The 21859-nt window shown below is 36.4% G+C and overlaps 1 protein-coding gene across 1 annotated transcript in view; it reads left to right on the forward strand.

The window, feature by feature from the left end:
* Nucleotides 1-234: 234 nt before the first annotated feature.
* The window catches only part of scn4ab (sodium channel, voltage-gated, type IV, alpha, b), a 29361-nt gene continuing 7736 nt past the window's right edge, over nucleotides 235-21859 (forward strand). Inside the window, exons 1-19 of the mRNA XM_048197626.1 lie at nucleotides 235-951; nucleotides 2385-2709; nucleotides 2823-2941; nucleotides 3578-3667; nucleotides 5281-5409; nucleotides 8166-8257; nucleotides 8365-8613; nucleotides 8784-8847; nucleotides 9231-9372; nucleotides 11172-11369; nucleotides 11464-11674; nucleotides 11752-11990; nucleotides 12120-12293; nucleotides 13983-14339; nucleotides 15879-16226; nucleotides 19315-19432; nucleotides 19516-19670; nucleotides 19753-19926; nucleotides 21449-21571. Coding sequence (XP_048053583.1) covers nucleotides 854-951; nucleotides 2385-2709; nucleotides 2823-2941; nucleotides 3578-3667; nucleotides 5281-5409; nucleotides 8166-8257; nucleotides 8365-8613; nucleotides 8784-8847; nucleotides 9231-9372; nucleotides 11172-11369; nucleotides 11464-11674; nucleotides 11752-11990; nucleotides 12120-12293; nucleotides 13983-14339; nucleotides 15879-16226; nucleotides 19315-19432; nucleotides 19516-19670; nucleotides 19753-19926; nucleotides 21449-21571 — 3405 coding nt within the window. The 5' untranslated portion in view covers nucleotides 235-853. The remainder of the gene's footprint in view (nucleotides 952-2384; nucleotides 2710-2822; nucleotides 2942-3577; nucleotides 3668-5280; nucleotides 5410-8165; nucleotides 8258-8364; nucleotides 8614-8783; nucleotides 8848-9230; nucleotides 9373-11171; nucleotides 11370-11463; nucleotides 11675-11751; nucleotides 11991-12119; nucleotides 12294-13982; nucleotides 14340-15878; nucleotides 16227-19314; nucleotides 19433-19515; nucleotides 19671-19752; nucleotides 19927-21448; nucleotides 21572-21859) is intronic.

A 21859-nucleotide genomic window follows, 5' to 3' on the forward strand; every position in this document is an offset into this window, starting at 1 on the left:
CTCGTAATTTAACAACTTTTTTCTCGTAATTTAATGACTTTATTCTCAACATTTTACCTTGAGTTTTTTCTCGAAACTTAACGAATTTTTTCTCATAATTTAACGAGTTTATTCTCAACATTTTATCTCGACTTTTTTCTTGAAATTTAACGAGTTTTTTCTCGTAATTTAATGAGTTTATTCTCAACATTTTATTTCGACTTTTTTCTAGAAATTGAAAGAGTTTTTTCTTTTACTTCTGGGAAGTTAATAGTGCTCTTCACTCCATGTACGTTCATGTGCAGTGAGTCACTGCCTCGCTGAGAGTTTAGCCGGTGAGTGGAGTCTGCAAAAAGACTTGAATGGGGCCACTTAAACAGCAGTGATGCAATTTAATTGATTTTTCACATAAAAGAACCCAATGATTTCTGTGAACAGGTGCAGAAATGTAAGCTGTCACATATCATAGCATGGAAAATATACTCAAATAATGATGATAAATGTTGTTTTGTAATGTGGTGAATTATTAAAATCAGAACTTTGTTCTTTTATAATGAGATACATATATGACTGATAATGTCTCAGCACTGCATAGTGTTTCTTCTAATTGTAGTGATCATATTTGACAGTGAGGGTTATCTGGGGCAAATCTCCTAAAGTGGAAACATGTTCAGTTGTAGACAGCCCATTGAAATTGCCTTCAATCGAATCTTTGTGTGCCGAATTGTTTTGTTACACTGAGGGGGCAGGGTCTCATCCTGGTCCAGCTGGACCCAAAAGTAAAAAAGCGACCCACAAACTACTCAGTCTGAGTAGCATTCTTCAATTTGTCGAGAGCTTTTAACTGTATGCTGAAACTGGGGACACAGCAGCCATGCCTAAGCGAAAGATAAACCTGTTGGAGGTTTGGCACAGGAACCGTGTTGCTCACCCAAACAGAGCTAAGAACCTAAAACTATGGCCTCATCAACTGTAAGTTTGAAAAAACTGTTAAAACAGGTTATTTGCTGTGTCAATATATGTAACTTAATTGTGACAGATACTCATTTTTGTGTAGCTCAATCATAGTTGTTTGTTGTGACAGTGTTGTGCAAATAAAAGGCACAGTTTAGAGCAATTCCACTTTAATAGTGATGTACAGTTTAATACAAGTGTGGAATATAATGCTTTGATTTATGTTTTGATCAAGGTTTTTATTGTTGTCTCAATTTACACTTTTCTGTGTTCTGAAAAAAGATACAAGTATGTAAGATTTTATTTCTCATAATTTTGACTTTATATCAAAATTACGAAAAATAAAGTCACCTCACTATAAAAAAGTAAAAAATTAAGATGTATAAGAGACTGTTTATGTTTGTGTGATTCTTTTATGAATATAAAGTTCAAAAGAACAGCGTTTTTTAAAAATAGATTTTTTTTAATCAATGTATGTCTTTAATGTCAATTTTATCAATTTTGATCAGTTTAATATATTTAGGTATAAAAGTATTAATTTCTTTAAAAAAAAAAAAATCTTACTGACGCCGATCTTACTGAAATTTTGAACAGTATATAAAATATCACTTTATTTAACTCATTATTTAAACAGTTTCAGAATATCCTGTTCTATTTTATAATACAAAAAGGCATACAAAAACTTTTGCAGAAAATGCAGACATGATTACAGAAGAGGATTAGGGCCAAGCAATAATAAAAAAATAAAACCATCTCAAGATTAAAGTTGTTAAATTTCGAGAAAAAACTCGTTAAATTTTGGGAAAAAAGTTGAAATAAAATGTTGAGAATAAACTCTTTAAATTACGAGAAAAAAATTGTTAAATTTCAAGAAAAAGGTCGAGATAAAATGTTGAGAATAAAGTCATTAAATTACGAGAAAAAAGTTGTTAGATTATGAGAACAAATTCGTTAAATTATGAGAAAAACGTCGTTAAATTTCGAGAAAAAAAGTCGAGATAAAATGTTGAGAATAAAGTCATTAAATTACGAGAAAAAAGTCGTTAAATTATGAGAACAAATTCGTAATTTAACGAATTTGTTCTCGTAATTTAATGACTTTTTTCATATGATTTAATGACTTTATTCTCAACATTTTATCTCGACCTTTTTCTCGAAATTTAACAACTTTAATCTCGAGATGGTTTTATTTTTTTATTATTGCTTGGCCCTAATCCTCTTCCGTACATGATGACAAATTCCATTTATAAAAAAAATTATAATACGCTATAAGTTGTAAGTTCATACTTTAATTTTTTTAATTGATGGAAATTTAATCAATTGTTAAACACCTGCTTAGCATGACTAAATATGAATAATGTACAAAGAATTACAGATGGTCTAATGTCTTTCAGAGAAGGTATTTACTGTACCACAAACTTTTTCTTTTTCTGTTTTCTCTGTCCCTGCAGTGCACAATTGAGAGACCCCGAAGTGGTGGCAGCCCTCATTCAGCAGAATGTCAAGATGGCACGCCTACTCCCTCCCACAGGCACCGATGTGTTCCAGCCCTTCACTTTGGAGTCGCTCGCCGAGATCGAGCGGCGAATGGCAGAAGAAGCCGCCGAGCAGGAACAGATGAAGGCCCAGAATATTGAGGTGGCTGAGGAGGATCTGCCCAAACCCACCAGTGATTTGGAAGCAGGAAAGACCCTACCGTTCATCTACGGAGACCCTCCACCAAAGCTCCTCAATGTTCCTCTTGAAGAGTTGGATCCATTCTACAAAGCAAAAAAAGTCAGTGGAAAAAGCAAAATACCAAAATGATGTTAACAAAAATTTACAGGTCTGGCTTATCAAAATAATAGGTATTCCACAAGAGGTGTTGTGTCCCTTTTTCTGTTTTGCAGACGTTCATCGTTATCACCAAAGGGAATACAATATACAGATTCAATGCTGAACCTGCCTGCTACATTCTAAGTCCCTTCAACCCTGTTCGACGAGTAGCCATAAGAATACTCATACATTCATATCCTTCATATTCAATATAACCCATGAAAATAGCAATTTATGTGTATATACTATATATAGTCATATATTTTATAAATGTAACCCTGGACCACAAAACCAGTCATAAGGGTCAATTCTTTATTTAGATTCAGATTTATACATCACCTGAAAGCTGAATAAATATGTTTTCCATTGATGTATGGATCGTTAGGATAGGACAATATTTAGCTGATATACTATACATATAACTATTTTAATATCTGGAATCTGAGAGTGCAAAAAAATCAAAATATTGAGAAAATCACATTTAAAGTTGTCCAAATGAAGTCCTTAGCAATGCATACCCACTCAAAAAAATATAACCTTTGATATAATTACGGTAGGAAATTTACAAAATATCTTCATGGAACATAATCTTTACTTAATATCCTAATGATTTTTGGTATCAAAGAAAAATCGATAATTTTGACCCATACAATGTGTTGTTGGCTATTGCTACAAATATTCCCGTGCGACTTAAGACTGGTTTTGTGGTCCAGGTTCACAAATGTTCTCCATTTGTTCTTTGATTTCCATATGTTTTAAGTTGACATCTCAGAGTTTTTAGTTTAGAGACACAAATCATTCCTTCTAAGTTCTCCTTTACTCACAACAAATTGTTTAGCATGTTCATCATGTTAACCATCTTGTCAAACTGTGTGTTCATGACGATGAGTGACCCTCCATCCTGGAGCAAAACAGTAGAGTAAGAGTTGCACCAAATCTCCACAATCTATCCCAACATTCCTCTAATACACAACCCCACCAATGACACATCTACTGTACCTTTTAATTCTACTTCCTTACATTTGAATTGCAGTTCTGCATCCTGTTTGGTACCTCAATTCAAATTTAATTTAAATTCAGGAACTGGAACATAAAGGTAGGGTAGGCAGTGTTTTTCATAAACACTTTTTGTTACACTGGTTGAAACTCTTTTCACATCCTGAGAACAATCAATAATAGACGTGGTCTAAATATTTAAAAATGAACATATATCTTCTGTGGAAGTCTCAGGACCAAAAATCTGTCCTAATGCAACGATACGATGTCCTACCTGCCTGTCAACATGTATTTCCATACCTCCGCTCACCCTGCTCGATCAGACATCACATATCATCAGCGCGTTGCGTAAGGCTGTGCAGAGTTGTAGAAAGACAGCCACCGATCGCCAAAAACAAACAAAAACCCCCAAAAAACTAGCTTATGCTCCATTCACGTCTTCACGCCATGTTGTAATTTCCATAATTAAAAGATGGAAACCCGTGACATTCTACTCAGAACTGTTTATTTCCTCGCATTTATGCGTTTCTAAGGCAACACTATCATAGGTGTAAAGTGTACCATAGAAAACCATACTTGAGTAAAAGTTACCTTGCAGCAAAAATGACTCCATTACAAGCCATTACTTTAGACCACTATGGAAATGCAGCTAGCAATAGGTCCTGGGGGGAAAAAGTTCCAGGGACAAATTGTTCTAGGTAATTTTGGTGGAAATGCGGTCATTATTAGCAAAGGTCAACAAGCCTGTGTTTCCTGAAACCATAGTTCCAGTGAACATTTGCAAACAGCATTGCAAAGTTGTGTGGTTGGATCGACAATACTCAACATGTGGTTAGAAGCATAGTTGCTTGTTTTTATGACATGTGGACTTAAACCCTTATCTTGATCAAAATTAGCAAGCTGACATTCAGAGAATCTATATCTTTCATTTCGAATATATACAAATGTTATTGTTTGTCAAAAGATTTAAAGCGCCGTTTTTGAAGAGTGTGCATGTGCGTTCATGTACTAGTATGTGAGAACGAGCCTATGATTGAATCTGGAAATAAAGCACAATAACTGAGAAAAATGAGAATTAGTCCTCAGGTGCCATGTCCGTACTTTACAGCAAAAAATCTCTAAATTTTATTTCAAACGGATTCATTAAAAGAAGTTATTACTCCACCACCTGTGTGACATCATTAACCAACAAACTGTGATTGAACAACAAATTTGTGACTATACAGATTCGGAAACAGTCATGACTAGCTAATTGATTTCTTCAAAGATGCATTATGCTATGGTAGTTAAGCAGCCAGTTGCGTCGTTGTATGGGAAATGCCATTTGGGACAGGGCCTCTGAAGGGTGGGATCTTATGCTTTCAAAGCTAGCTTGCTATTGCTAGTTTCTCCGAAACTGCCTACCCTACCCTTCTATAATGATCTTGACATAATATAAAATGCACACAAAATGAGCTGACCTACAATGTAAAGTGAATGTTATAGAGAGACGTTTATAGACCTTGATTATTTATTGTGCAATTTGGATCCTCGTAGGTACGTTTTCACTGGCATCTATACCTTTGAGGCATTGGTAAAGGTCCTTTCCAGAGGCTTCTGCATGGGTGATTTCACATTCCTTCGAGACCCGTGGAATTGGCTGGATTTCATGGTCATCAGCATGGCGTAAGTGTGACCCTGAATGAATATAACCTGAATGTAAAATCAATGGCTAAACACGCCAGCGCAAACATTTGTTATGGCTCTAAAATTGTGAAAAATGTGTGTTAAATCCAAAGTGTTATAATTTATAAATCCTTCAATTAGCATTGTGGATTGTTGTGGATGCAAATGGATTGTTCAGAAAAGGATTGGAGCTTTATTTTTAACAGTAGTTTCCGTAATCAGATGCCATTCCAAATAGTCAGCATAGTGTGCGACTAATCGGTTTTTGCTCCGTCAGGGTATGTGGCAACCACATTAGACACAGAAGCATTGTGAAAATACTCACTCAGATGTGAGAGGTCAAAGGTCAGTGTGTTTACAGCATCACCAAAAGTGTAATGAGGCTGGCCGCAGGTCCTGGTCCTCGGAAGACAGCCCTCCTCCAGCTTCTCCATACGCCTCCCCAAGGTCCACCCACATCTCCCTTTACAATCACAGCCTGGCTGAATGAAAATGTTTATCCACTTGTAAATCGAGATCACTTACCAGGCCTATTTTTAGCGGCTTCACACTTTGGACCTCCTCAGGACACTAAAAGGCTGCGTTTGATTGTAACACTGAAGGTGTACAAGAACTTTTGAGGTCCTGATATTGTTCTGATAGACAGTTATTATTATTCCCTCTCTAAATGTTTTCCTCTGCTGTCATCCATAGTATTCATTGGTACTAAGACCAAGTATTTTATATGTATACAAACATAGTATATGTTATTTCTGTTGTATTTCCCCCTGATGTCTAGGCAGTTGAATCCTCAATATATAAAGTGTATGAACACTACAGGTTGTTGATGAATATTTTAGCTTAGCTTATTTTCATTTCTGCATTACATTTATGCATTTGGCAGGTTTTATCCAAATCGACTTATATTGCATTCAAGATACACATTATTTAATAATTCTTGCTTTCTCTGGGAATTGAACCCATGACCTTGGCATTGTTAGCACCGTTCTCTACTGATTGAGGTACAGGAATCAGAAGTGTTTTGAAATGACACATTCATCAATGCTTATTTCTCTCAATACTTTCTCACAGTACTTTAGTAACCGTATGATGTGTTTCTCATGGCTCCTGTACTGCTTTTACACGAATTCAGTCGCCAGAAGTTCACAGACATCATAATTCAATGCTGTGATCCAACTGCCCAGCAGGCATCTCACTTGCTATTGGTCCATAGTATACACATAATGATGCCATTTGGCTTCTGTGATCGACTGTTGCACTCAAGCTAAATATAGTCTACACTGAACATATCTCTTACCCCAGCAATTTCGACACTCCTCAGAAGACTCTACAAAACTGACTCAAAATATGGTTTAAGAAAGGTCACGTCTATAAAAGAGATTTGAATGTACACTTTCTTGGGCCATAAATACTCCAAATTTTGCACATATTTTCAAGGATTTATCCATCAAAAAAGAGTTTTTGTTCTTGATTAATGATTTAATGGTTGGGATTATAGTTCATGGCACATTAAAAAGTGAATTTTTGCTGCTTGTTATATTTAATTAATTAAATGAGCTAAAATACAACACCATTAACACATTAACATTTTGTCACAACTTAATATCAATGCATCCAATTAATTTATATTTGGAAAAAAATATATATATATACTTGATCAATATGCATTCGGACTACATAAATCATGTTCATTGGCCAAGACCAGATGTACAGAAATATCCAGATTGACTCAAACATGTTATTATTTAAAACTTAAATTTAATTTAATTGCATAGTCTATTTAAAGGATTAGTCCACTTTTAAATACACTTTTCCTGATAAATTTACTCACCCCCATGTCATCCAAGATGTTCATGTCTTTCTTTCGTTAGTCGAAAAGAAATGAAGGTTTTTGAGGAAAACATTCCAGGATTTTTCTCCTTACAGTGGATTTCAATGGCTACCAACAGGTCAAAATTACAGTTTCAGTGCAGCTTCAAGGGCTTTTAACGATACCAGATGAGGAATAAGGGTCTTATCTAGCGAATCGATCGGTCATTTTCGAAAAAAATACAACCGTTTATGCTTTATAAACAAAATATCGCCTTGAACGTACTTTCCGCTTCTACTTACGGAAAAAAACGAAACTGGCGCCGCGTTCGTTCCGTAAGTAGAATAGAGAAGGCGTAGAACATTCAGCGTAAGCGTTATGAAGAATGCGGAAGCGGAAAGTGCGTTCAAGGCGATATTTTGTTTATAAAGCATAAACGGTTGTATTTTTTTCGAAAATGACCGATCGATTCGCTAGATTAGACCCTTATTACTCATCTGGTATCGTTTAAAACCCTTGAAGCTGCACTGAAACTGTAATTTTGACCTTCAACCTGTTGGTAGCCATTGAAATCCACTATAAGGAGAAAAGTCCTGGAATGTTTTCCTCAAAAACCTTCATTTCTTTTCGACTGAAGAGAGAAAGACATGAACATCTTGGATGACATGGGGGTGAGTAAATTTATCAGGAAAAGTGTATTTAAAAGTGGACTAATCCTTTAACTTACCGCTCTACAGAATATTTCCTTTTCCTTTGGCTATTTTGCTTCATTAGGGATCTTTGTTAAGCTAAAGTTAATTAAAGTTTATTAAAATGTTTAATGGTATTATGTAGTAATATTTAAAACTATTAATATTAATAGGTTCAAGGTTTTTTTAATGTATAGAGTGTCAGATGTGAGTTTTTAAAATAATAAGATTTGTGAGTCTTTTCACTTCATCCACAGGTACCTCACAGAGTTTGTGGACTTGGGGAATGTATCCGCTCTGAGGACTTTCCGTGTTCTCCGTGCCCTGAAAACAATTACTGTAATTCCAGGTAAATACAGCATGTAATTTAACATGGCAACTCATTTGAAATGAAAATGTTTTGTACAGTTTGGGAATGCATCATCATCCGAGATTTTATTTAACTTCAAATTCCAGGTCTAAAAACCATTGTTGGCGCCCTGATTCAGTCGGTGAAGAAACTGGCGGATGTCATGATCCTCACCGTCTTTTGTCTCAGCGTGTTTGCTCTCATTGGCCTGCAACTATTCATGGGTAATTTGCGGCAAAAGTGTGTCAGATGGCCTCTCCCGTCCAACCTGACCATGCTCTACAATCACACAGACATCAATGGCACTGAAGCTGCCAACAGCACTTTCAGCTGGGAGGAATATTTAGAAAATCCAGGTGACTTATTACTTCAGTAATGTGAAATGTACTCTGCAATTGCTGCATAGATGAATTATTATGAATGGACTTGGATAGACTTGGCTCAGAATGAATGAGAACTTGTCGCTTACTGCAGTTATAGTAATTTTAAACGTTTTTGTGATCACATCTCCATTAATTTTCCATAGGAAATTTCTACTTTGTGCCTGGCCATATGGATCCATTACTTTGTGGGAACAGCTCTGATGCAGGGTATATTTTTCAAATATGAGATTTGCCAACTTAATGATTTTAAGCAATCATGCTTAAAGGGATAGTTCACCCAAAAATGAAAATTATATCATCATTTACTCACCCTCAAGTTGTTCCAAATCTGTATAAATGTCTTTGTTCTGTTGAACACAAAGGAAGATATTTTGAAGAAAGTTTGTAACCAGGCCACTTTGGGGCACCATTGACTTCCATAATTTTCATTTTTGGGTGAATTATCCCTTTAAGTAATCATCTAAAGAATGAACTTTGAATTGGTGTTGTGCATTACCAACATGGAGAAATTTCAAAGAAATGTATTCAAAGCAGTTTTCAGCAAACTATGAATATATATTAAATTACCTGTTCACCGTTGATGTTTACAGGAAGTGCCCTGAGGGGTATACATGCATGAAAGCTGGCCGAAACCCAAATTATGGCTACACTAGTTATGACACCTTTGCATGGGCTTTCTTAGCCCTTTTCCGGCTAATGACTCAAGACTTCTGGGAGAACTTGTTCCAGTTGGTGGGTATATGCATCCTGTTAAAGTCACATTGAATTTCGCCTACTTGCATGTGCTAATAAAATGTCATACTGTTATAATATTTATTATTATTAACAAATTTACATGAATTAATGCATAACAAAAGCCTAAGATTGTGATTTTCTTACAATTTATTCCAGTAATAAACACAGCTTAACATGAAGCAGATGCTTGGTTGAGGTTCACTTTTTTGATATTAAAGGAACACTCCACTTTTTTTGAAAATAGGCCCATTTTCCAACTCTCCTAGAGTTAAACAGTTGAGTTTTACCATTTTCGAATCCATTCAGCCGATCTCCGGGTCTGGAGGTACCACTTTTAGCATAGCTTAGCATAGTTCATTGAATCTGATTAGACCGTTAGCATCTCGCTCAAAAATGACCAAAGAGTTTTGATATTTTTCCTATTTAAAACTTGACTCTTCTGTAGTTACATCGTGTACTAAGACCGACGGAAAATAAAAAGTTAGGCCGATATAATATCATTGTGCCTGCTGCACCCATGGTACGGCAGCAAAGTTCATTGATTATTACGCCGGAACAAGAATATAGTTCCTAGCCATATCAGCCTAGAAATTCACAACTTTTCATTTTCCGTCGGTCTTAGTACACGATGTAACAACAGAAGTGTCAAGTTTTAAATAGGAAAAATATCAAAACTCTTTGGTCATTTTTGAGTGAGATGCTAACGGTCTAATCAGATTCAATGAACTATGCTAAGCTATGCTAAAAGTGGTACCTCTAGACCCGGAGATCGGCTGAATGGATTCGAAAACGGTAAAACTCAATTGTTTAACTCTAGGAGAGTTGGAAAATGAGCCTATTTTCAAAAAAAGTGGAGTGTTCCTTTAAGCAGCAAATAAATGCATCCTTGTTGAAGAAAATGTTAAAAATTCTTACTGACCCCAAACTTTTAAAGGGTTAGTTCACCCAAAAATGAAAATTCTGTCATTAATTACTCACCCTCATGTCATTCCAAACCTGTAAGACTTTCGTTCATTTTCGAAACACAAATTAAGATATTTTTGATGAAACCTGAGAGATTTCTGTCCCTCCATAGACAGCTACGCAAATGACACTTTGACGCGTCAAAAAGTTCATCAAGAAATCGTAAAACTAATCCATATAAATTTAGTGGTTTAGTCCACAATTTCTGAAGAGACTCGATCACTTTAATTTAGGCTTTTATTCACTTTTTTATTTATTAGAAGCTCAACCGAACTTGCTCGATGTGCAAAAACAAACCTTTCGCGGAAGCTCAAACGTGCTGTGTAACACGAGAATGAACCTCATTGGTTCTCACACATGTCAAGCAAAAATGCTTGAGCTTCCGTTTACCACAACTGTTGATGAATGTTTATATGTGAATAAAAGCCTAAATTCAATCTGTTCATCATAAAGCAATCATGTCTCTTCAGAAAATTTGGACCAATCAGTATGGATTCGTTTTCCGATATCTTTATATTTAACTTTTTAAGCGTTAAATTGTCAGTTTCTATGGTTGATGGAGGGACAGAAAGCTCTCAGATTTCATCAAAAAGATCTTCATTTGTGTTCCAAAGATGAGCAAAAGTCTTACAGGTTTGGAATGACATGATTGTGAGTAAATGATGACAGAACTTTCATTTTTGGGTGAACAAACTTTTTAGTTGCATGGCAGTTTTTATAGAAGTAATCTTTAGTCCTCTATCCTTTTGAGGCTTGAGCAAGAACATAAATGAAGCATAAAAAGTCAAATGTGTGCAAAAAGGCATCACTGAAAAGTGTCTTAAATGTTTCAGACGCTCCGTGCAGCAGGGAAGACATACATGATCTTCTTTGTAGTCATCATCTTCTTGGGTTCGTTCTACCTCATCAATCTGATTCTGGCTGTGGTGGCCATGGCGTATGCTGAACAGAATGAAGCCACCATTGCAGAAGCTAAAGAAAAGGAGGAAGAGTATGCAAGAATCCTGGAACAGCTCAAGAAACAAGCTGAGGTTTGACTAAGCCTGAGCCGTGGATCATTTGATTTGTAAAATACTAATTGTTAGCTCTGATTTTTTATCTGACTGTTTTTTTCCTGTCAAGCAGCAGAAGAATGCGATGGTAAATGGCAGCAAGACGTCACTATCCACCAAAAAGAAAGGTGATGATGACCAAATGCAGAGCGACTATGATGGGATCGCATTGACACCCCTCTCAAAATCGAATGGATCCAAAGGCAGCATGAATTACTTGGAAGTCCCTGAATCGCAGATGAGAAAACTGAGTGCAGTGAGCGCTACAGACAATGCTTTAGATGGTAAGTTCACAGTTGTATTTTAAAAGGTGAGGTCAAGAACAAATCATATATATATATATCAATACTTTAATCAACAGAGCTGGACGATAGTCAAAGGCCATGTCCTCCCTGCTGGTACAAGTTTGCAGACATATTCCTGAAATGGGATTGCTGCGTGCCATGGGTGAAGTTTAAGAAATTAATGTACCTAATTGTAATGGACCCTTTTGTGGATCTGGGCATCACCATCTGCATTGTGCTCAACACAGTGTTCATGGCTATGGAGCACTATCCCATGACTGAAGATTTCGAACACATTTTGTCGGTTGGAAACCTGGTAAGTACATCTACCTATTAATGTTAACTTGAACCAACAAATGTATATTGAAACTATATTTTCTCAGAATATCTTTTGCCAACATGCAGTAGCTGATGGTTTCCTTGAATCATGTTCTTTCCCATGCAGGTTTTCACAGGCATCTTCACAGCAGAGATGGTCCTAAAACTTATTGCACTGGACCCATATTATTACTTCCAGGTTGGCTGGAACATTTTTGACAGCATAATCGTGACCATGAGCCTGGTGGAGTTGGGCTTAGCCAATGTTCAGGGCTTGTCTGTGCTGAGGTCCTTCCGTCTGGTAGGTGAACCTTGATTGTATAGCTAAATATTAAAGGGGATAGTTCACCCAAAAATATCACTTACTCACCCTCATGTTGAAGTAAAAACACATACAACTTTCTTCTGTGGAAGACACATGGAGAAGTCAGAGCAACTGGAAGTGGATGGGGACCAATGGCTGTCAAGCTCAAGTTTAAAAAAGGACAAAAAAGCATAAAAGTATCATAAAATGTGACTCATGAACTAAATTCCAAGTATTCTAAAGCCATATGATAGTTTATTTATGGAAATTACTTTTTTCCACTGAACATCTCACTTGACAGTAGTGGTCACCATTCACTTTCATTGTATGGAAAAGAGCAGCTTGGACACATCTATAAATATCTCCTTTTGTGTCCATTGGAAGAAAGTAATACAGGTTTAAAAACATACATAATGATAAAATTAATTAGAATTTTTTGGTAGTTTTGTAAAAATCAGTTATTGATATTGTAGTAGTAATCTGATATTGTAGTATTGCAGTAAAGTAAAAATTATTTCAGTTTTAAAGGTCCCGTTCTTCGTGATCCCATGTTTCAAACTTTAGTTAGTGTGTAATGTTGTTGTTAGAGTATAAATAAAATCTGTAAAATTTTAAAGCTCAAAGTTCAATGCCAAGCGAGATATTTTATTTAACAGAAGTCGCCTACATCGAACGGCCAGTTTGGACTACATCCCTCTACTTCCTTCTTTAATGACGTCACTAAAACAGTTTTTTGACTAACCTCCGCCCACAGGAATACACAAGAGTTGCGTTTGTAGAGTGTGTTTGTCGCCATGTCGTCGAAACGCTGTTATTTTCATCCCGCAGTCCAATCACCGGGTCTTATTCCGGCTCAAATTGATAGGGTAAAATTAAAGACATGTTTACAATAACACTGAGCCCGTGCATCTCCACGTTATGGTAAGAGGCGTGACCTTTCCGGGCAAGGTTCGCTAAGCTGCTGTCGAATCACAACACAGGAACCGCTGGCACAATCAGAACTCGTTACGTATTTCTGAAGGAGGGACTTCATAGAACAAGGAAGTCATCAGCCCGTTTTTATGACAGTGGAAACAGCGGTATACAGATAAGTAAATTATGTGAAAAATACTGTGTTTTTTTACACGTGAAACATGAACACATGTTATATTGCACACTATAAACACAATCAAAGCTTCAAAAAAACACGAAAAACAGGACCTTTAAATAATTGTTTTCTATTTTAATATATTTGAAAAATGTTATTCCTGTGATGGAAAAGCTGTATTTTCAGCATCATTACTCCAGTCTTCAGTGTCACATGATCCTTCAGAAATCATTCTGATATGACGATTTCCTGCTTAAGAAACATTTTTGATTAATAATGTAAAATTGTACTGCTTACTACTGTCACTTTTGATCAATTTAATGTATCCTTGCTGAATAAAAGTATTAATGTCTTTCACAAACAATACTTACTGACCCCAAACTTGAATGGTAGTATATATATATATATATATATATATATATATATATATATAAAATGAAAAATATGTACACTGAAATGTCTGAAAATACATTGCTGAAAAAAACATTGTTGCTTTTGCATTATAATTAAGAAATATAATAAATTTAAATACATTTTATGCACAAAAGCTGTTTACTGGACCAAACTCTCAATTTAAATCTTGACTTTGTCGTTTACAGATGCGTGTGTTCAAGCTGGCAAAGTCTTGGCCAACCCTAAACATGCTGATAAAGATCATCGGTAATTCTGTGGGTGCTCTTGGAAACCTGACCCTTGTCCTGGCCATTATTGTCTTCATCTTTGCTGTGGTGGGGATGCAGCTTTTCGGAAAGAGCTACAAGGATTGTGTGTGTAAGATTAGTGAAGATTGCGAGCTCCCTCGCTGGCACATGACAGATTTCTTTCACTCGTTCCTCATCATTTTTCGTGTTCTATGTGGGGAATGGATCGAAACAATGTGGGACTGTATGGAGGTGGCTGGCCAAGGAATGTGCATCATCGTCTTCATGATGGTCATGGTTATAGGAAACCTTGTGGTGAGTGGATTATCTCCATCTTTGATAGCTAGATAGATGGGTGGATGGATGGATGGATGGATGATAGGACAACCAGCAATGGTTTTTTGTTTAAAATACCAAGAAGTCCACATTGCTAAAACAACAACAAAAACCCCATCTATATCTGTTTGGTAAACATTCACATTTCTTGCAGTAGTTTCTAATCACAGGTATAAGGTGACAGAAATAAAAAGACGATTATCAGAACATAGTGCTTATATTTAAAATACCTTTAAAATGATCTGTGCAAATAATGCTTTCAATTGCAGTGTAAAGTAGCATAAACCTTTTTCAAGAAGTGAAATATCAGTTTAGCAGGGGTCAAATAAAATATAGTTTGATTACAGCACATTTTTTCCTATCGTGGGTTGTTTGAGTATTTACAGAATTATTTGCAGGACATACAGTTGTTTACAATACATTTCTTACATCAAAATGTTATTAAAACGTATAACTTATAGTTAATGTGATGGCTGAAACAGCTTCTGTTTTGGAAGTTGTGTGATATAAACCCACAAACTAGAAATCCTCAAAAAAATAAACAATTAAATTGTCAATTTCTCTTGAAAATCTCTATCTGCATTTTTTTTTGTAGTAACCATTTTAAAATTGAATTGTAATTGTAACCCTTATGTCGCCTTAAGACCTTCGTTCATCTTCAGAACACAAATTAAGATATTTTTGATGAAATCAGATGGCTCAGTGAGGCCTCCATTGACAGCAAGATAATTAACACTTTCAAATGAAAGGTACTAATGATATATTTAAAACAGTTCATGTGACTACAGTGGTTCAACTTCAAAATCAAATCAAAAAACAAAATGACGACTTCAACAATATCTAGTGATGGGCAAAGCTTTACAAATACTTTGTTTTGAATCAGTGGTTCGTAGTGCATATCAAACTGCCAAAGTCACGTAATTTCAGTAAACGAGGCTTCGTTATGTCATAAGTGTTCAATGGTTTCAATGGTTTTCAAATTTCAATGGTTCATGTGACTTTGGCAGTTTGATACGTGCTCCGAATCACTGATTCTAAACAAAAGATTCGGAAAGCTTCAAAGCTTCATGAAGCAGTGTTTTGAAATCGCCCATCACTAGATATTGTTAAATAAAGTAGTTATTTTGTTTTTTGGCACACAAAAAGTATTCTCGTTGCTTCATAACATTAAGGTTGAACCACTGTAGTCACATGAACTGTTTTAAATGTGTCTTTAGTAGCTTTTTTGGGCATCTGAAAGTGTTAATTATCTTGCTGTCAATGCAGGCCTCACTGAGCCATCGGATTTTATTAAAAATATCTTAATTTGTGTTCTGAAGATGAACGAAGGTCTTACAGGTGTGGAACGAAAATGAGGGAGAGTAATCAATGACCAAAAAAACTAAATGACGACTTTATTCAACAATATCTAGTGATAACCCTTTAATGCCACATATCCTCATCCCTGCTGTACGATTTTAGTATGTCATTATATTTCATCTTTGCTTTATTACAGTTTTTCTCATTCTCTTCCTAAAGGTATTGAATCTCTTCCTGGCTCTGCTGCTCAGCTCCTTCAGCGGGGACAACCTGGCAGCGTCTGATGATGATGGAGAGATGAACAATCTGCAGATTGCCATTTCTAGAATCACAAGAGGCATTGACTGGGTAAAGGCCTTCGTTATCAGTCATGTGAGACAGTGTCTGGGCCTGAAGCCAAAGGAAGAGGGTGCGAACGCAAACGAGGAGGGTGATTCTAAAATGGCCACCATGAATTCCAGTCTGTCCGTTATCAAAGTGCCAATAGCCAATGGTGAATCGGATTATGATGATGGCAACAGCTCTTCTGAGGATGAAGACAAAGAAGGCGTCGATAAAAATACTAAAGTGAGTTTCGTTCAGTGAAAAACTCTGGTGGTTGTGTTCCTAAAATCTAATGTGAAAGTTCACACAAATGCAAAACTGGTCGCCAGAGTATCACTGACATCCGTCCATCAACGCCTCTTGACACCTAGACATGTGTCCCAAATACTGTGACACCTGCAAAGTCCATCTGGAGCCCCATGGGTCATCTTGTTTAGAAAGTATGTCCAAGGAATGGCAGAGACCATGTGACACGGTGACGGGCGTGGGAAAGAGAACCGGCACAGCATGATTAGTTACCTTGCTGAACAATGTCCTGAAGAACAACCAGCATAAAGCACATCCATGCCTAACAAACATTCTAAAAGGAATCCCTATTTGCACTACATCCCAATGCTATGTAAAATGTATGTCTTACCAAGTCAAGTCATACATTTTATTTCATATTTGTTTCATTTAAGCACGCTGGCCCTAAGTCATTTGGCAACTGCTTGTTGGCATGCCACTGGATCACGTAACACAGTTCATATGTCATGCCCTCATGTGTCACACAGCCCTGCATTTCACATCCAGCTATGTATCAGAGAGAGGGAACACGAACACAAAGTTGTACTCAAGTCTCGTGTGAACAACTGAATAAGATCTGTAGTCAAATCAGAGCTGTAAGGTAACCGAAAATATGATCTAATGTTAGTTTTTTCTTCATAAAGCCTAATCTTGGAACTTTTAGTCACATTAAAGGTGCAATATGTAATATTTTTGCAGTAAAATATCCAAAAACCACTAGGCCAGTGTTATACATTTTGTTCACTTGAGTACTTACACTATCCCAAATGTTTGCAACTATTTGTAAATTGTGAGAAAATTGCAATTTTAACCAAGGCTCCGGGACGTGTGAGGAGTCGCCTGTGAATTGCGACATAACCGCGTTACCCTCGGTTTCCGGTTTTATTTTGTAGAAACCATGGAAACACCAAAGACGCTTTAATATATTACACATTTTAATAGACAAGGGAACAATTGTTTGGTTACATTTATAGACAGAAAACAAATTGTTGTTATATAGCTCAACACGTTTAGTCTTATTGTTTAAATAAATTTTCTTGATTTTTTGCGAGTACCATGCTTTACCATGCCTCAGAGAAAAACACTATTTTGTCAAATAGCTAAAATAGCATAATCAGATGCAGTTTTATTTTTAGTAACAGTAATACAGTATTTTCTCCATCATACAATGTTTTAAAATTAATTGCATGCCATTTATCAACACAAGCCATCCAGCATTTAATATGATATTCTAAAATCTAAAATCTTACTGCAGTGTGTCTCAAACAAGTGTCTCACAGTAGCCGCCGAGCGAACGCACAGAGTAACGTTATAACATTTTCAACACACTCAAATGTATCTAATATGATAAACAGAGCTGCGTTACCTCATACTCATGACTGGAAAAGCGGAAGCGGCGCCGGTGACTGTGACATAATAAAAGTCCCGCTGCTCGCGGTGTGTGTTGCGCAATCGCTCCAGCTCCCCGTTCAGCTCCCACAACACTCGGTCCTGCTCTGCTTCATACTACAGTAACGTTAATAATCACATCCATGAACATGATTTCTTCCCGAGTCCAATCCCTATTCTTTTGCACCGTCTGTTGAGGTGGAGACCACATGTTCCAAGATTCCGTGCTCAAACTTGGCGTCATCAAGCTACGCCTTTGTTTTGAATAGGCTTCTAGCGGACAGAATTATTACATACTGCACCTTTAATTGCTTTTAACACACCTGCCAGTGACGGGAAAATTTAGAAAAAAATGTCCCTTACGGGTTTGAAACTGTTTTCGCATTATTTTTATTGTAATTGTTAAAATTTCCAGGGATCAGCATTCTCCCATCCCATAAATTGTGATCGGGAAGACCAAACTGCATAAAAGTATCATAAAATGTCGTAGAGACTTGAAACTTTGAGGGCTGGTAGTACTCACACTGTCTACAATGTCCACCAAGGCTCGCCCCGATTGGCCTGACGGGGGCGCTACAGCAAAGAAAAGTATGAAATCGCTCATAACTCCTAAACCGTTGGGCGTAGACTCAAGTGTTTTTCATGTATTTGGGATTTTTTGAAAATCCTACATTTGCGAACTAGTCCTAGGTTTTTGGCCCCGATCAGAACCAAACCAGTGTAGCAAAATTCTTTGGAGTCTGATTGTCAGTAATTATCAAAAAAGTTGAAATTTCGATTCACGGTCCTGAAGGACCACCAAAACGTTCAAAGTTGGCAGAGCCACTTTTACTAAAATGGCTATAACTCGTGAACAGAATGAGATATTTTCACCAAACTCGGCACACCTATGTAAGAGCTCATTCTGTCATCATGTGTCAAACTGCACAAGATATTTTGCAAAAAATGACATGTTTGCTTTAGTTGACAGTTTGAATGTCTTTGATTTGCTCTTTGAGTCTCTTTTGTACAATTCAGCTTAAACCATGTATGACCATTTGGCGAGTTTCATTGAATTGGCTTAAGGGGCAATCACACTACATTTTTCATTCCATTGACTTCCATTCATACACATGCGAATGCAGGAGACAGAAAATGCAAACTCATGCGAATTCAGAAGATCAGAAAATCAGTATGTCAGTGTGACCTCTTAGCTGAATTAAAAGAATGCAAACTTTAAATCTGCAGGATTCATGTAGCTCAAACAGTATAGCATGGCTCTAGTAATGCCAAGGCCATGGGTTAGATTCCCAAGGAATGCCAACTGATAAATTGTATACCTACCAATTTAATGTAATTTGCTTTGGATAAAAGCAATCTCCTAAATGCATAAATGTAAATGTAAAAAAAAAAGACGTTGCAGAGTGTGCCGTCATATTACGACCACTGCAGATATCCGTATGTCCGTAGAAATTGTGCATGCTCAAAGTCTAATGGGATTGCAGCTTTACTCACCATATCCAATTTTTACTTGATTTGGAGACTTGGAAGCAAGTGTGGACCTTCCTCAAGCTGCCAGTTTCCAGATAAGCAGAGGATAATGATTTGTCTGTAAAAGTTGTAAAGTTTACATTCATCCTAGAGACTGAATTGACCTGCAGTGTTTTCATCTCTACAGAAGACAGATGGAGATGAATCGTCAACCTGCAGCACGGTGGACAAACCTCCTGAGGTAGAACTGGTAGAAGAGGTGGAAGAAGTGGACTCCACCATCCCTGAGGACTGCTACACAGAGAGTGAGACATGAACAATGACTATGTACAGTATAGTAGTGAGTTATATTCTTGTTATTAACATTTTTGTTTGTCTGCGTTCCCAGACTGCATCAGGCGATGTCCTTGCTTGGAGCTTGATGTTAACGTGGGTAAAGGGAGGGCATGGTGGAACTTCCGAAAAACCTGCTACGCCATTGTGGAGCACAGCTATTTTGAAACCTTCATCATCTTCATGATTCTCCTCAGCAGTGGAGCTTTGGTGAGTCAATCAACAAACGTTTTTTATTTGTTTAACCAGAGAATTTTTTTTTTTTTTACATGTATGCTTTTTTTTTAATTAGGCATTTGAGGACATATATATCGAACAACGGAGAATGATTAAAATCATCCTTGAATATGCAGATCAGGTCTTCACCTATGTGTTTGTCATTGAGATGCTTCTGAAATGGGTAGCCTATGGTTTCAAGGTCTATTTCACAAACGCATGGTGTTGGCTGGACTTTCTCATCGTTGATGTAAGTATTAGTCCATTCCACTTCAACAGTAAATTTCATGTTAAAAGTACAAATAAAATTCACACTATTGTTTTACCTTCCTAAGAAACTTAATCCATCTGTGATCCTTGAGTCAAAATTGACACACATTGAAAACCATTATAAATTAATGAATTCTTAATGTACAGTTACTTTACAGTTTATGTATGTAATATATCATATTTTATAACAACTTCAGCATTAATCTTCTATGTAAATTTAGGTCTTGAAGCTAAAATTTTGGTTCATGTGTATTTCACAATTAAATTTCAATCATTGTGACTGGAGTAGTCAATATGTCACAACAAATCCACTTCCCTCCCTTATATAAAACAGTTTGTTGCAGTATTACAGATGTTTGATGTAGTCAATATAAACCATGTGATGTTATTTTGCAGTACTCTTGTCTTTTTATTGTATCCCATTCAATACAGACTGTGAACTCACATTCACAACTCAGGTTAAATATGTCTTCTTTTTCTGTGGCGCTGAAGATTTAGCAGCCGCGGAGCACTATATGATGAAAACATGATATTTTTCATTATATAGCGCTTAATCTTTTTTAAAGATTATCAACAGTTAGTTCCTCAGAACGTAGTGACATCTGCAGGATGGACAGAGCTGTACAGAAGCATTTTAAAAGCCCCTGAAAATTGAAATAGAGTAAAAGATGAATGGTGGGATTTTAGAGGGATAGTTCACCCAAAAATGAAAATTTGATGTTTATCTGCTTACCCCCAGGACATCCAAGATGTAGGTGACTTTGTTTCTTCAGTAGAACACAAATGATGATTTTTAACTGCAACCGTTGCCGTCTGTCAGTCAAATATAAAGATATAAAATGATAAAGTATTTATATAATTTTTTACCTCTAATACACCATTATGTCCAACTGCGTTCAGCACTCGGTTAGTGAGGTCTGATCGTGCTCTGACAACAGCAGTGATGTCTAGCACTCATTGAAGTATAAGCGCAAGACATCACTGCCGTCATCGGAGCGTGATCAGACCTCACTAACCGAGTGCTGAACGCAGTTTGTGTTACCATTCACTCCCATTATTTGACTGACAGACGGCAACGGTTGCAGTTAAAAATCATCATTTGTGTTCTACTGAAGAAACAAAGTCACCTACATCTTGGATGTGATGGGGGTAATAAACATCATATTTTCATTTTTGGGTGAACTATCCCTTTAAGAATCACTACTGACACAGTTATCAACCCACATAAATATGACATTAAGGATATCTAAAAGTACATTTTCTCATTTTCTTAGAAAATGTCTTTCTTAACAATGTCATATTTATGTGATATTTAAATGCATATTATTTTCCAAAAATGAATCAGATAATTCTCAACATATTTTTGGTAAGTAATATGTATTTAAAGACAACAGAAGTGTTAATTCACTATTTTGAAAATTAGGGCTCCAAGATGTGTTACTGATATGAAAATAACCAGTAATATACGTTATACGTACACTTTTTAATGGTTACTTCTGCAGGTGTCCCTGATCAGCTTGACTGCAAATATCTTAGGCTACTCTGAACTGGGGGCCATTAAATCTCTCAGGACTTTGAGAGCACTTAGACCTCTTCGAGCTCTCTCCAGGTTTGAAGGAATGAAGGTAAGTGTGTGTGTAGTAAGTTTTCTGCTGTCCACCCTCAGCTTAACATCATTCATTAATTAGCAATCCGTAATACCTATAGACCCTTTTACAGACTGTGATGACTCGTTTTAACGGTCATCAATATCGTAAATCCTGCAAAGTTTTTTATTTTTTTTATTTTTTTTTAAAACGTAGGTACATTTATAACACTATACTTAGTATTATATTACCTCTGCATCAAATTACAAAAAACTAGTTAACGCCGATCTATGGGAGTGACAGTAAAATGACATCTTTCTCTCTACT

The sequence above is a fragment of the Megalobrama amblycephala genome, linkage group LG1 (genome assembly GCF_018812025.1).
Source record: "Megalobrama amblycephala isolate DHTTF-2021 linkage group LG1, ASM1881202v1, whole genome shotgun sequence".
Classification (NCBI taxonomy): domain Eukaryota; kingdom Metazoa; phylum Chordata; class Actinopteri; order Cypriniformes; family Xenocyprididae; genus Megalobrama; species Megalobrama amblycephala.